The sequence below is a fragment of the Podarcis cretensis genome (genome assembly GCF_951804945.1).
Source record: "Podarcis cretensis genome assembly, chromosome: 15".
NCBI lineage: Eukaryota > Metazoa > Chordata > Lepidosauria > Squamata > Lacertidae > Podarcis > Podarcis cretensis.
The window spans coordinates 24784961-24800945 of NC_137185.1; the positions used below are offsets into that span (position 1 = coordinate 24784961).

The 15985-nt window shown below is 49.4% G+C and overlaps 1 protein-coding gene across 1 annotated transcript; it reads left to right on the plus strand.

Annotated features, from left to right (window-relative positions):
• The first annotated feature begins 1141 nt into the window (after positions 1 to 1141).
• Positions 1142 to 11780, plus strand: THY1 (Thy-1 cell surface antigen). Its single transcript, XM_079954888.1, has 4 exons — positions 1142 to 1265; positions 9254 to 9327; positions 10149 to 10487; positions 11637 to 11780. The coding sequence occupies exons 2-4, from the start codon at positions 9291 to 9293 to the stop codon at positions 11747 to 11749; spliced, it is 489 nt and encodes a 162-aa protein (XP_079811014.1). The 5' UTR covers positions 1142 to 1265; positions 9254 to 9290; the 3' UTR covers positions 11750 to 11780.
• The last annotated feature ends 4205 nt before the right edge of the window (positions 11781 to 15985 follow it).

Here is a 15985-nt window from a genome sequence, read left to right on the forward strand (position 1 = left end):
CTTAACTAACACACAGCTTCCAGGAAAAGACTCGCATCAGTTGAGGAATTCAATAAGGTTTTATTGGAATTCTAAGGTTTTATTGTGTGCGGACAAGATTCCTTTTTTGGTCTTTGACATGATTTTCTTTGACATTAAGTTGTGGGAAACACTCTACAAATGTTCACGAAACAAGACTAGGACAATGAGCAATGTTGGGCTCTGCCTCCTCCCTCTCCCTTGCCAGATTTCCAATCCTCAGCTGATGAATCGCAGTTACAAACCAAGTCTGGCTGGGCAAAAGATTGTTATGGAGAAGCTAGTAAAAGGTAAAGGGACCCCTGACCATTAGGTCCAGTCGTGGCCGACTCTGCGGTTGCAGCGCTCATCTCGCTTTACTGGCCGAGGGAGCTGGCGTACAGCTTCCAGGTCATGTGGCCAGCATGACTAAGCCACTTCTGGCGAACCAGAGCAGCGCACAGAAACGCCATTTACCTTCCTGCCATAGCAGTACCTATTTATCTACTTGCACTTTGATGTGCTTTCGAACTGCTAGGTTGGCATGAGCAGGGACCGAGCAACGGGAGCTCACCCCGCCGCAGGGATTCAAACTGGCTACCTTCTGATTGGCAAGTCCTAGGCTCTGTGGCACCCACAGTGCCAGCTGCGTCCCTCCCACGGAGAAGCTACCTGAGCAGTAAAATTGGGGAGACAAGCCAAAGGCATCAGCTTGGGTCCTTGGGGGGGTCAAGAGTGATGGAGCAGGCCTTAGCCTAGCACAATGGCGGGGGCTGATGAGGGATGGGCACTGGCTGGGCCTGGTAAGCGCTGAGGAAGGCAGGATGGGGCACCAGGTAGGCAAGAGAAAGGCAGGAGATAAGGGTTGCCTCATAACCACCCATGGAATCTGTATTTGTGGAGATCAGCCTTCTGGGAAGCCCTCAAGTAGAACCTGAGCCCACCAACCAACCTGAGCCGTCTCCCCAACTGCGAGTCCCTAAAACTGAGGCACACCTGAGAGATGCAGACCAGCCACCACGGCAGTCACTTCCGCCTCTCCTTCCCGGCCGTGTACCACGTGGCGTGGGAGGGGGCTCCTGAAGCTGCTGAAGGCGCTCGCCCCACCCCTGCAGAGAAGTCCGCTTTGTACCGCAGGGGGTGGGGCTGCGTGGGCGGGGCGTGTCCCGGAGCCCCGCCCCTCCTCCCTGTCGCCTCGTGCAGCAGTCTCTCGCCTTGCCCCAGACTGCAGGAGCCAGAGACGCGCAGCATTCTCACTCCGGACGCAGGTAACGGGGCTCGCTTCTCGTCGGAGGAGCGCATCTCCAGGGTGGGGCGGCTGCAGGAGGAGGGTAGGGAGGAAAGGGGGTTCGGCGGGGAGCGGGATACCTCTGTCCCTTCTCCTGTTCATATTTTCTTGCCCCCACCCCCGGGAAATTTTGGAGACGTGAGGCCGCAGAACCGGAGGCGGAGGGTGGGGTGGGCGATGAAGAGAGGTGGAAGAAGATGGAGTAGGAAAGGTGGGATGGAGGAAAGGAGCGGCTAACCGCCCTGGGGAAATGAACGCACGAATAAAAAAAAGACTGCATTCCTTTGCGCAAAGGTAGAAGCACAGCGCTTACTCGTGAGCAAACGTGCCCAAGATTGCACTGTTAGGGAGAGACAGAGCCGAGAAAGAAAGAGATCGGCATGGAGGAGGAAAGAGGAGAGTGGAGGAGCCACGAAGGTGGAGGAGAATAGATCTGGAATGCAGGCAAGGGCAGGGAAAGGGGGATGGAGATCTCGCTTGAAGCGGGGAGCGATGCCCTGCAAAGGAGCAGGATTTCCAGACGGACGTAGTCGACGGGTGGGACTCTTGCAGCAAAAACATCAAGGAGTCTCCTGTCACCTTAGAGTCTAACCCTTTTATTGAGCTTTTGTGGACCAGACTCCGCTTCCCCAGAGAAAAGGACGGCAAAGGGGGCAGGGTTGGGTCTCTTACGCTTTTGCTTCCTCTGCCTTAGTGACCCTCTCGGGTCCCCTCTGACGCAGCAGCAGCCCCGGAGGGCGACACCATTGGGCGCTGCCATCTTTCTCATCACCCTAGAGCTTTTCTTGGTATTCTTATGAGGGTCTCCCTGTGGGAGGGGGCTGCCACCCCGCCCTTCCTCTTGCAGATTTGCCCGTTCTTCCGCCTTACAGACCCCACCGCCACATGCAGAAAGTGTTGGGAGGGAGGGGGAGAAATTCGTCGCCTGCCCAGAAATGCGTGTGTGTGTGTGAGAGAGAGGCTGTACTGATGGAACGGATCCGGCATCCGATTTCCAAGACTGTCTAACGCGGGCATACTTGCTGTATCAGCGCCACATGGCTGGGGGGGGGGGGGGTTGCTGCAGTATCCCCCACAGGGTAGAGAGCCGTTGCCCTCGAACCAGTAACCTGATCTTCTTGGGTGGCGGACTCCAGCTGGGTGTCAGGAGCGCTGCGGTCATCGCGCCAAGGTCTAGGAATGTGGAAAACGCAGGTGCAGTCTGGGAAGGCTGGGTGCGGGACATGGCGGTGCCGCAGACCCTGTGCCAAGCGCTCTGCTGGCGAGGCTTTTTCCGCAGCTGCCTGTTCTGCAAGGGCAGCACCTTAGCCAGCCCTGCAGCAGCATCATGGTGGACTGCATTGCTGGTGCAGTCTAGACTGGTCCTTCGATTTCCTGTAGGGTAGGCGTTATTAAAGTGGGGGGGGGGCAAGGAAGCATCAGCACAGGCTGTTGTTTTTGCTCAGGCTGTGGCTTGCCAGATCTGCAAGCTGGCTGCAACTGACATCAGTTTGGTCTGTCTCTTTAGCTGGTGACCAGGGAGGAACCTTCTCCAGGGCAGCGCAGCTCCTTTATAGGAACATACAGCAGTCTTTACAATGAGCCATAGGTCTATGTAGCTTAGTACCGCCCACACTAAATGGCAGCAACTCTCGGGGGTTTCGGGCAGGAAATCCTGGAGAGCTGCTGCCAGTTGGTGTGGGATATACAGAGCTACATGGACCAATGATCTGGCTCAGTATCAGCCAGAACATTGGTCCGTCTAATTTAGTATCATCCATTCTGCAGGCAGAAAACCACGCATAGGATTAGTGTTTTGGATACACTCACTTGCAGTGGATTTTCAGGTGGGACATTTCCAGCCCTGTTTGGAGATGCCAGGAAACTTTTGCGTGCAAAGAAAACGCTCTGCCACTCAGCTGCGCCACTTCCCCACAAACCCAGGACATCGCACAGCTCGAGAGAAATGGCCTAAACTAATTGCAGGGCTATGAATTTTCCTACTGTCTGCCTTGAAAGACTTTATTTGTTCCGAGTGTTCACTGGGCTGGTTCTGCTTAACAGTGCACTCAGTCTATGCCCAGTGGTGCTATTCTTACAACATGGGTGTAGCTGACCAATCACGTCGGTTCTGCCAAATTTTGTCCTCGCTCAGGGCGCCATATTACCAAAGTCTGCTCCATACGGAGCGTGCCTATTGATGTAGGGCGGGGAGAGGGAGGGAAGCAGCAAGACAAAGGCAGGCTTGATATTAAATTAAGGCATGACCGTTAGGAAAAGGGGAGGAGTTGGGGTGTGCAGTAGATGGAAGCGGTTCATAACAACAGATGCCCGTCTGACAAGCCCATGTCTGCCTCCTCCAAATTCCTATTTATCTTATTTAGTTATCCCACCATTCCTCCAAGGAACTCAAGATGGCTTACATACTTCTCTGCTTCTCCATTTTATCCACACAACAACCCTGTGAGGTAGGCTAGGCTGAGAGACAACGATGAGCCCAAGGTCATACCCTGTAAGCTTCATGGCTTGGTGGGAATTTGATCCCAGGTCCTAGTTGGGCAAACTAACCAGAAATACCACACTGGCTCTTAAATATTCCTTCTCATCTCCCTCTTCTCCACCCTTCCTCTCTTACATCCCCTTTCAGGGACCTTGGGAAGCTACCTGATATTGAGTCCCATGATTTGTCCATCCAGTTCTGTATTATCTACCCAGACTGGCAGCAGCTCTCCAGGGTTTCAGGCAGAGCTGCCTCCCAGCCGTACCTGGAGAAGCAGGGATGGGACCTGAGACCTTCTGCATGTGGATTAGAGGCTCTGCTGCTCAACTATGAGCATAGCTCAGTGGTACAGCATCTGCTTTGCATGCAGGAGGACTCAGGTTCAATCCCTGACATCTCCTGTCTTTTAAACTCTGGAGAGCTGCTGCCAGTCAGTGTAAACAGTACTGAGCTAAAAGGACCAATGGTCCGATTCAGTATAAGGCAGCATCCTATATCCCCCTCTTTCCATGAGCTTTAGTTTTACTAATTAGCAACCCACTGGGCCTGCTTTGGAAGGGGGGAGGAAGATGGTGCTCTTGGAGCAAGTTAAAACCTTCTGCATCCTTTTCTGATGCAAATCACACACACACCTTTTCATATCTGTATTTTTACTCCACAGAGCTAATAGCAGTAGTGGAGGGGTAGGGAAGAATTGGCAAAAGGTCACACCGGGGGGGGGGGGGGGAAGGGTTCAATTAAACCCCCTTCCCCACAGCAGACCTTTCTGGGTTTTCAGAACAGCCGCTCACATACACAGCCCAACTGCTAACTCATTAAAAAAAAAAATGGGTTGTGTCCTAATCCTCACTCTTCAGCATCACATCTGCTTTGGGCCTGTGAGTCATCTTGTAATATATCTTCCCACCGCGGAAGTCAGCATGGGCAGCAGCTACTCAAAACAACAGAAGGGATAATTTTGGGGTACGGGGGGAGCCTCTGCAGCTACAGAGGGGGCAGGGGTCTCTTGCAAGCTGATGGGCCCCATCGGCACAAGTTCAATTTATTTGTTTGCTGCATTTATATCCCTCCTTCATCTTCCAAGGAACTCAAGGTGATGTACATGGGTTCTCCTCTTCCCTGTTTCATCTTCACAAAAACCCTGTGAGGTGGATTAGGCTAAGAGAGGATGGCTGTCCCAAGGTCACCCAATGGAGCTTCATGGCTGAGTGGGGATTTGAATGCAAAATCCTAAAAATACAGTGGTACCTCGGGTTAAGTACTTAATTCGTTCCGGAGGTCCGTTCTTAACCTGAAACTGTTCTTAACCTGAAGCACCACTTCAGGCCTCCTGCTGTCGCCGCACCGCTGCTAGCATGATTTCTGTTCTCATCCTGAAGCAAAGTTCTTAACCCGAGGTACTGTTTCTGGGTTAGCGGAGTCTGTAACCTGAAGCGTCTGTAACCCGAGATACCACTGTACAAAGTTAGCCCCTTGAGAAGGCTCTGGGTTGTGGAAGGGGCCGCTGTCACCCTCTGGATGTTACTGATCTCCATCAGTCACGGAGGGCATGACCAGTGATTAAGGGTGATTGGAGTTGTAGTTCGGGAACGGAGGTGGAGAACCTCAGGCCTGGCATAAGGCACCTTCCTGTGTTTTTGTTATGCAAAATGGCTTTAGCTCAGTGGGAGAGCGTCTGCTTTGCATGCTGAAGGTCCCAGGTTTGATCCCGCACCCTGGCTTCTCCTGGTAGGGCTGGGAGAGGCCCCTGCCTGAAACCCCCATAATTGCAGATATACTGAAATAAATGAACCAGTGCTCTGACTCAGTGGGAGGTAACCTTTACTGCTTAGTAAAACTAAAGGGGTCCCTGACCATTAGGTCCAGTCATGGCCGACTCTGGTGTTGTGGTGCTCATCTCACTTTATTGGCCGAGGGAGCTGGTGTACAGCTTCCGGGTCATGTGGCCAGCATGACTAAGCCGCTTCTAGCGAACCAGAGCAGCACATGGAAACGCTGTTTACCTTCCCGCTGGAGCAGTACCTATTTATCTACTTGCACTCTGGCGTGCTTTCAAACTGCTAGGTTGGCAGGAGCTAGGACCGAACAACGGGAGCTCACCCCGTCACGGGGATTCGAACCACCGACCTTCTGATCGGCAAGTCCTAGGCTCTGTGGTTTAACTCACAGCGCCACCCGTGTCCCTTCTTACTGCTTAGTACTCTGGGTAAAAGAAAGAAAGAAAATAAGAAAGAAAGAAAGAAAGAAAGAAAGAAAGAAAGAAAGAAAATCAGAGTGGGAGACATCAGCACAGACCTTTTACAGAGAAAATGACCCTCGTTGCACTGCATATCCTCTCCTTGAGCTGCTGGCAATGCCTTCTGCCACTAGGGGTCCCCAGACTTTTGAGGATTCCCAGGGAGGCATGTTTTGGCAGTGTGAGAAACTGCCATGGGCAATGTTGCCATGTGGGCTTGACAAATCACGAAGACAAAAAAAATATGGGCCACCTAGATGGTGGCACACGGAAAACAAAGCAAAAAGGCAAAACACGTGTTCACACCCTGTCTCCCCCCGCTCTCCGGAAATGCACAATGCGCTCTCTAAAAAACAATAAAACATTAAAAGCCAGGCAAACCCCACAAACATGCACACTCCAGTCTGCCTGAGACAGCAAAACCCATATGCCAAAATCAAAACCCCAAAACAGGCAGCACTTGTCTTGTATATCTGCCCCCCAAAGCAAAACTTTGTACAGGTATGAATGAGGAAACAAGCGAAATAAAAGTGTAGAAAGCAGCCTCCTTATCAGGTCCTTCTAGCCTAGCATTGTCTGCGCTGACTGGCAGCTCTCCAGGATCTCCAACAGAGAAAGGCCTTCTGCGCCACAGTAGCTACTCGATCATCTTAATTGGAGTTGTGGCCGTTCAAGCCTGAGGCCTTGGTACAAGGCATGTGTGCAGTGAGTCGAGACCTCCTTCCCTCCCCTTGCAGCAGAGACCAGCAAGAAAGGTATAGAAGGAGGTAAAAGACCCAAAACCCTTTGATTGCCACAGCAAAAGGGCACAGGCTTAAAATAATTGCATAGCTTTCTGCTTCTTTGCCCTGCCTCTATTTCCCTCCCGCCGCTGTTGTTTGCCCCTGTGTCTTATTGTAAGCTCCTTGGGTTCAGGGACCTGTCAGACCTGTGCCTTCCAAAGCAACCGAGTTGTAAAGCTCAGGGAGGTTTGTTTAGGCATCCTGCTTTCAGTGATGCAGGGAGGGGACAGCATAAAGCAGAGAGCCCTTGTGCATGTGCAGAGTGCCGCTCCTTGCTTACTCCAGTCCTGATGTATCTGGGATTATGAGGAACTGTCTTTCAGACTGTGCAACTTTCTAAGAAAGGCTGGAGTCTCCAGAGAGTCTTTCTGAAGACAAAGCTGGGCAGGGGCGGGGTGTTTTGAGGCCCAGATTGACTCCAGCTACAAAAGATGAAGCTGCTGAAAAGACTCGTGGGCTGGGGTATCGTTTAGAGCTTTTTGTTACTGTTTTTGATCTCAATCTTTCAGTATCTTGATTTTTAGATCTTACGATTTGTATGGAAATTTGGTTGTCTACTTTTGGGTGTGCTTTGTTTATTGTTTATGAGTACTTTTGTTATGTTTGTAATTATGTAAATCACTTTGTGAGCCACCTTGAGCATAGTTTTAACTATGGAAAGATAGCATACAAATAAGATGATGATGATGATGATGATGATGAAGAAGAAGAAGAAGAAGAAGAAGAAGAAAGCGAGTTGGGGTGGGCGAAGAACCAAGCTTTTTTGCCATCTTCCTGAAACGAGAAGAACAGGCAGTGGCTAGGAGCCAAGTGACAATAGATTTTTCAAAGCCAGATGAAAGACTGGAGTTGAAATCATTCTCCTTGCCAAAGGAGCAAGCCAACTGCTAGCAGCTGTGAAACCCTTGATGGATCTGCCAATACTGATGCAATGAAATCTAAGTTTTGTGTTTGTACAGCAGGCTGCACGCCCCTCTCTAACCTGCATCCAGGCAAGCAAGAGTTGTGCTCAGAGTTCAAGGACAAATTCCAGCCAGGCAAAAGCTTTCACAGATTATGTGGAACAAGGCCGGCAAGGGGTGTGGCCTGGAGAGAGGAGTGGCTAGTGAAGAGACAGAGCTTGAATCATAGAATCAAAGAATTGTAGAGTTGGAAGAGACCCTGGAGGCTCATCTAGTCTAACCCTTTGAAGTTCAGGAATCTTTTGCCCAACATGGGATTCAAACCCTTGACCCTGAGATTAAGAGTCTCATGCTCTAGTGACTGAGCCACTCTGAAGAGAACCCCAAGGCCTGATAGACATCCTGGAGGGCCTCATTCAGCCCCTAGGTCTGAGGTTCCACTCCCCTCCTCTATACCGTCCTTCAGCCATGCCAGAAGGGGCAATAATATCCCACTGAGAGACGCTTTTGATGGCTGCCCCACGACTAGAGGCTTCCTTCTTCTGGAGGTTCTAGAGTAACCTCTAGGAACATTGGGTCTGGGTTGGCAGAGAGAGAACATATTTCTGAGTCTGTGTCCTTCCCTCTGTGGGCCAGAGGCAAGTGTGGAGCAGCCCAGTCTGGGGTTTTCCTGGTTCCAAACTGTGTTGTGTTGGAGACTTGGAAGGAAAGGTGGAAAAGACTTGAGGAGGATGCAGGGTTTTCGCAAAGCCAACCGCATGGAACCAAAGGCTGCTGGGAGGCAGAACATGCACAGCAGCAATTCCCTATAGCAGGAGCAGGAAACCGTTTTGACCTCTGAGGCCACATAACATGGGTGGGCAGGGCCAGAGGCAAAAGCAGATGGGGCAATGAATGCAAATTTTACTCGGTGAACACAGCAGGGTTTGCTTCTGAGCAGATACACCTGAGATGGCACTGCTTTGCTCATGTGGTTTATTACTTAGGGGCGGTGAGAGAGTTTGGGCTGCTTCTAAGGCATCATGCTATCTGCTGGAGCCTAGCTGAAGAGGCTGATGGGAGTAGGGACATAGAAAAGCAGGGTGGAGGTTTCTGCTAAAGTGATTAATAAGTTCTTTGTTCCCATGTACCCCAGAAGTGTCTAGAAGAGGCTATCTATCTATCTAAAAGCCCCTCTTTTGCCAAAAAGGCACACTCTCTCCATCTGCCTGTCTCGCTCTCTGCTTCCTCACCCGCCTCTTTGGCATCTTTCCCCACTGCAGGAGTCTTAGAATGACTCATCCCCAACTTAGCTCACCCAGCGCTGAGTCATGGTTTCCGCTGCAGGGAGAGAAGGGCCAGGTGGAGGGGAATCAAGGGCCTGAGGCGGGAAGCAAGGGATGTATGGCGTGTGTTGTCTGTGTGCGCGCGCTAGGGAACTGCAGGGCCTCTCCCCCAAATCTAGCTCCTGCTTTCTAATAAGCTTCAGACCACGAGACCGACTGTGTTCAGCCAGAATAATTTTTGACAATTCCCCTTTTGCCCTCCCAGTCCCATCTCTATATGACCGGGTGCCTTTTCTACTCCTAGATTCCTCCCACGCTCCACACCGTAGACCGAAAAGAAGATGAAGTCCACCATTGGTATTGCAGTCCTTGTGACAGGTAAAACTCATTGCCTTGTACTGATGTCAAGGGTGCCACTTCCTTACATGAAAAGTATTTTTAAAAAATAATAATAATGCCTTGGTTCTCAAACACCTTGGTACTCAAACAACTTGGAACCCAAACACTGCAAACCTGGAAGTAAGTGTTCCGGTTTGTGAACTTTCTTCGGAAGCCAAACATGCTCCATTTTGAGTGTTACGCTTCCATTCTGAGTGCCACACTTCTGTTTCGAGTTTTACGCTGAGGTCTGCCTGTTTTTGCTGTTTATTTTGTGATTTTGCAGCTCTTTTTTGTTTTGTTTTTGTGACTGTGTGCAACCTAGTTCAGCTACTGATCGATCAGTTGATTGTGTGACTGCAGTACATTGTTTATTGCTTTCATTTGATGGATCAGTGGTCTCGTTAGACAGTAAAATTCATGTTAAATTGCTGCTTTAGGGATTGTTTTTAAAAGTCTGGAACAGATTCATCCATTTTGCATTACTTCCTATGGGAAAGAGTGCCTTGGTTTTGGAACGCTTTGGTTTTGGAACAGACCTCTGGAACGGATTACGTTTGAGAACCAAGGTACCACTGTAAATGAATCAAAACAATAGAAAACAGCCCCCCCAAAGGAGGTGGTGTCCTTGCAGTGACCCAGAAAGAGAGACCCGAAAGGGATGCTCCCCTTTGATGAGTTAATTAACCTAACTTGAGGGATTAAAAATGCTCTTGTTGTATTAATTTCACCTCCTAACTGATGAGGCTGCAGGGATTGCAGCTCAGCTCTGCAGATCATTGTTTCTCCCTGTGTTGGTGAAAACTTCTTGCCTTCCTCAGTGCTCCAAGTTGCTCGCTGCCAGAGGATTAGAAGCCTGACCGCTTGCATGAGCGACCAAAGCCTGCGCTTGGACTGTGCGTACGAAAAGAAGACCGCGAATGCCCTGAGCTACGACTTCCGCCTGAGCAGGGATGCCGGCGTGGGGGTTGTTGTTGCCAGCAACCAGAACGTCCCCAACGCCATGTACAAGAACCGGGCCAACGTCACTGTGTCCAACAACCTGGTGTGCCTTCACCTCGCGGGCTTCACCACCGCCGATGAGGGAACCTATGTGTGCAGGCTGAAGATCACCAACGATTATGAGGATAACCAGATGAAAAACATCTCAGTTTTCAAAGGTGAGCAGGAGGCCTGGATGCAAGGCAGGAAAATAATTCAGAGGAGCTGGTCTTGGTCCTGAAACGGGGTGGATGGGTGGGAGAGAAATTCAATCTCGTTTGCATCTTAACAAGAAACTTCCCAATTCACAATTAGACCAGAACACAGCTATCCTTCAAAATTCACACTTCTCCAAATTTTGCAGTATGGTTCTTTAGCCGAATAATGTGCACAGAAATGGAAATCCTGGAGATAACGTGCAAAAAACCAGCACCTATTTTAGTGAAAACGAAACCAAAATTATTGTATTGTGGGAAGTTGCTGGCAAAAATGTGTATATTTGTCAAAATGGTGTAGCTGAAGAAATTCACACTAAACTGCTGTCAAACTTTGATGAACTTTTCTTTTTTAAGCGCAAATTGCTGCAGAATTGTGGAGAACTGGTATTAAAGCTGGATAAGAATGGGAAATTTGCAGAACCAAAAATGGATGGGTTTGCGCATCCATAAGGGTGGTGAACTGTGAATTCAAGCAAAGATGTTTATTGGGTTAGATTTAAGGCACGAGGCAAAGTGAACCTCCCAAATTCACAGGGGATGGAAGGGAGAGTAGAAATCAGGTAGGCACATTTTGGTGATTTATTTTGGGTTCATGACTTTATTTTCTTATCATCCTTATTAAGAATGGTACAATGAGTTAAAGTAAATAGAAAAAAAATAAAAAGAATACATAAAAAACATTTTAAAAGGCAGAGGAAAACAAGAAGAAGAATATGACAATGAAATATAATTATGGTTACGCAACTATATAATATGTATGTAAATGGATAAACTTATGGTTTCCCTCAAGTCTGCCTTGACTCATGGGTCATTATGGTTTTGATAAATACTTTCCAAATATCATTAGATTTGTCCATACATCATCTTCAACCAAAAGCGATCCATTTGTGGATTGCAAGAGTTGTCATGTCATCTATCTATGACTTTACTGAATGATTCTGATAGACTGATTGCCTTTCCCAAGGTGATTTCCCTTTTTTTAAAAAAAAAAATGCTTAAACAAGCAGACGGCATAAAAGAGAAGGTGGGGATCCCCAGGCCCAGGGTTTTCATCAGGAAAACGAATGCAACCCTTTCCCCACGTCTGAATGCACCCTTTGTTTCTTGCAGACCGGCTGGAGAAATGCGCAGGAATCAGCCTCTTGATCCAAAACACCTCCTGGCTGCTGCTGCTGCTGCTCTCGTTGCCTCTCCTGCAAGCTGTGGATTTTGTGTCCCTGTAAAGAAGGAGAAGCAAGCAAAATGGGGAGAGGGAGGGAGGGAGGGAGGGAGGATGGGGAGAGCCGGCTCAGAGCGGACTTAAACCCAACAGAGCATCGTGGCCCTTTCCTTTTTTCATTGTTGTTCTTGTTCCAGAAAGAGGCAGCCGATAAGGAGGACGGTTTGACGCCAAACCCCGATTGTATCTCTTAATATTATCTCTCTATATCTCTATATAGCCGCATAGCTGATGAAAGTGACTGATTTGCGCTAAAAGCCAGTATCATGCCGCTACATTCAAGCAATGGGTCACCGGTGGGGACGGACAGGAAAAGGAGGGGGGGATCCTCAGCGCCCCATCCGGAAATCAAGCATGGCAGAATTTATGTGCCACTGCCCTTTCTTTTTGTTTTGTCCCACCCCATGCCAACTTTGACTATTCCAGTTCCCCTCTTTTTTTGCCCACCTCCCCCAAATGTGCCCTGCTTTTTGGGGGTGCTGTTGGTCTTCTGCAGCTTTGTCTTAGAGACTCAAGGGAAGGAGGCAATGCCAGCGAGCCTCAGCATGCTTTTTAAATTTTAAACCAAAGAGGTGCCCAGCAAAATGTAGAGGGGTCAGGCAGGGGGGGTTCAGCCCCACATGGGCGTGGAGCAGGGGTAGCCAACAGGATCTTAGATTCCAACTCCCATCAGCGCCCAGCCTGCTTGGCTGTTGACCAGGCATCATGGGAGTTGTGAGGGTGGCAGCATGCATTGAGAGCCTGCATATTTCTTGCAAACCACTTATAGGTTTAAGTACAATCAGTGTATACATTTCGTTAAATGAAATAAATTAACTTTTGGAGGACAGCCACACTGCCTACACGCAGAATGCCCTTTCCCCTCTGGAGTCCACAGCTGTCTCTATTGCAGCGTGGCTGCCTTATCAGCTGGGAAACCTGCGCAAGAGAATAGAAAATCTCTTCCACCCAGGGTTAGGTTGCAAAAGGAATAGCAGAAGCTTGCAAATTCACTACCGGGGGTGGGCGCTGGCTGCTGAACGAAGGAGTCATAGCTTTAGTGGCATGGAAGTCATGTGTTTGTATGCAAAAGGTTCCAGATTCAATCCCTGCCAACCTGTCACTGAAAGCTGTTTGCCAGGGAGCAGCAGTGAGGGAGAGAGTTGTATGCTGTGACTTTCATTGGTTTCTTTTCATGCATGGCTTGTGGGCTTCCCAGTGTGGGCAAGTGCAGAAAGCTGGGTGCTGAGCTCAGGTGCAACTGACCCAGCAGGGCTCTTTTTACATTTGGAAGAGCAGCGGGTGGGTGAGCTTCAAATTTGCCCATCATTTGCTCTGCATAACAGGATCCTTGAATTGGCTGGGTTCCGTGAAGGAGAATTAAAATCAGCCCTAGCCCAAGCAACTGTTATGCTAACCCTGGTTGGTTTGTTTTTTAAGGAAGATTTTAAAATTAATGTTGTTGCACGGCACCCCAGTCTCCAAGTGATGTAAGATTCCGGTGGTTCCAGCTGCTTACCCAGGGTTCGTGGAAATGAGGCATGGCAGAGACTGTGTTGTCTTTAATATATATGGTTTATTTACACATATATACAACCTGAGCCTATGGAGGAGGAGGTCACAGCTTCAGCACCCGAAAAGGGTTATGTTTCTCCCACAGTCACAGCCTTGGGTTCAAACAGACATCAAATATTGCTTTCTAACATTGCTCTCCTTCTCTTTCTTCAACTTGCTGCTTTCCTTCTAGGACACATCTCTCCTCACCTCTCAACCCTAAACTCTGGCTTTATCTGTTGAGGGAGGGGGACCCACCCATTCGCAATCTAGCACAAGCCCTTAGGTCTTTTGTTCTCTTAATGGCCCATCACCCAGGAGGCTAGCCTGACTTGATTGGTTTTGAACACTTGCTGAAACCAGAAATTAGACACTTCTAGCATTCCATTTAACACCCCGAGCCTTGGTTAAACACTTACTGGATCCAGGGATTAGAGTGATCTGGCACCCACAAACTCATAACACTACCTCCCCACCCACCCCCAAAAATCAGACACCTGTCCACACATTTTCAACAAACAGCAAAATATCTCTCCCCTGCAGAAAATTCACAGACGAGTAAGCCAAGGCATTAGAACACACATCGCTAAAAACAGATGATAATAATACACAATGACACTTTTAACCCAACCCAATACTGAGTACAGTAACAGCTTATTCCTTTCAAACAAGTCAGGCCTTCTCCTTTCTCCTTAGCACACACTCCGAGTCAGTTCTGCATTCCATGCTTGGCATGTCCAAGATAGTGAGTTTTGACATGTTTAAGCCAGGATACAACTCTCAGCACTCTTGTTCATTCTTTCGCTTGTGTTCTCGCTTCACAAGGCAGCTTTCAAACATACAGTTAGCTGAACAGCCCCAAACATGCAAAAAACACAAATCAACAGCATTCAGAAAATAAATAAAACTTGCCAAAACTTCCAGGATGGTCCCCGGCAGCAAATAATTAAACAGTCCCAAAAAGCACACACACACCCGCCACCGCTGCCATGTTTTGTCTGTTTGTCTTGGGATTTCACAGAGTTCTCAGTTCCAAGTAGATCAACAGTTACTTTGGGGCTCAAATCACACATTCAGGGTTTGTTTTTCAAATTTCTCTTTCCCCTCCCCTCTGGTTGTGGATCGGAGGCTCCAAACTCCAGTCCCCAAACAGTCTCTGCAGCGGCATGCAAGAAACAATAATAATAATTTATTATTTGTACCACGCCCATCTGGCTGGGTTTCCCAGGAACACATCTGTTTCTGCACTGGCGCACTGATGGTCCCCTTCATCTTTTTTCCTCTTGCTAACCCTGGGCCAGTCCACTTCATCCCCTGCCCCCAAACTGCAAATCAAAGTCTTTACCTGGGGATATCTTCATGAGTATCAGACCCCCTAAGTTGGTGGCCCTTTGTTTCCTCCCAACAGCCAGGAATCCCCCTCTCTGCTTACTCCCAACATCTCCTGAATGCTTCATGGGCCAAAACAAAGGCAGGTAGTCCTCTCAGTGGCTCTTTCCTCCAACACCCATGGGATCCTGGGTGAGTGTGGGTGCTGGGCTGCACCCAGTACCGTCATACCTCTTGTTACGTACGGTTCAGGTTACGTCTTTTCAGGCTGCATCCTGCAGCAACCTGGAAGTATTGGAAAGGGTTACTTCCAGGTTTCGCCGCTTGCGCATGTGCAGATGCGCAAAATGACATCATGCGCATGCACAGAAGCGGCAAATCGTGACCCACGCGTGCACAGACGCGGGTAGCATTCCTCTCAGGTTGCGAACAGGGGTCCGGAACAGATCCCGTTCGCAACCAGAGGTACCACTGTATAGGGATGGGCCCTGACCATGCAAGTCCATATCGGGGGGCCCAAGGGGCAAAATCATTGTGGGCGGTTATCTCATCCATTTTCTCAGACACCAGCTGCTCTTCTTGCATGCTCTCTCACACCTCCAATTTCTCCTGCTGCATCTCTTCTCTTTTTGGCACCTCTGCAAGCCACTTATGCACACTTTTGCCTCTAGCTTTTCCGGTGTCTTTTCCACCACAGGGAAAAACACCGCTGCTCTACTTGCGCACGAATATTCACACCTCTCTTTTTCTGGCCCCTCCGCAAGTGCCGATTCCCCTTGCTCACGCACGCGCACCTTGTGTCTCTCCCCCTGCACCGCTGGCACACATCGAATGAAGAGATCTCTAGGCAGCAGCTCTTCACCTCCATCCTGCAGTGTGCCCTCTGCTGAGGCACCTTCCACCTGCACTCTCCTTTTTCCACAGCAGGCTCCGAGGGAGTGGAGAAATCAGTCAGCAGCAGTAGCTGCTCAGCTCCAGCCAGCTGGAGGCGTTGTCTTTCCCCTTGCCTTCAGCTACTAACTTTGCGGTCCAAGCCCCTCAGCTGCCCATCCACACAGTGGATCTGTTTGGCCACCCTTCCATCTAAGCGTCTTGTAGCTGAGCTCCTAGGTCACTTCCAAACCCCTGTAGCATCTCATGAGGCAGGGCTCTCACCTCGCACCTAGTCATGCTTTCATCTCCACGGGGAATTTGGGGCCACTCTGCCAGCAGCTGACCCATTTTATCCAACTGCCTGCTTTGTTGCTGCTTCACTCTCTTAAGCCACTCAAGGAGGGTTGCTGTTGTTCCCTCCGATTCAGGCACACATCTCTCATAGGCCCTCCTCCAGGAAACCCGAAACCCAACTTCTGACACCAGTGTTGCACACCACTCTCTG

Excerpts from the sequence above, each read along its gene's own strand:
- THY1 (XM_079954888.1), top strand. The coding sequence starts at position 9,291 with ATGAAGTCCACCATTGGTATTGCAGTCCTTGTGACAG. Across the intron at positions 9,328-10,148 it reads TATTGCAGTCCTTGTGACAG|TGCTCCAAGTTGCTCGCTGC; the intron begins GTAAAACTCATT and ends TGCCTTCCTCAG. Across the intron at positions 10,488-11,636 it reads AAACATCTCAGTTTTCAAAG|ACCGGCTGGAGAAATGCGCA; the intron begins GTGAGCAGGAGG and ends TGTTTCTTGCAG.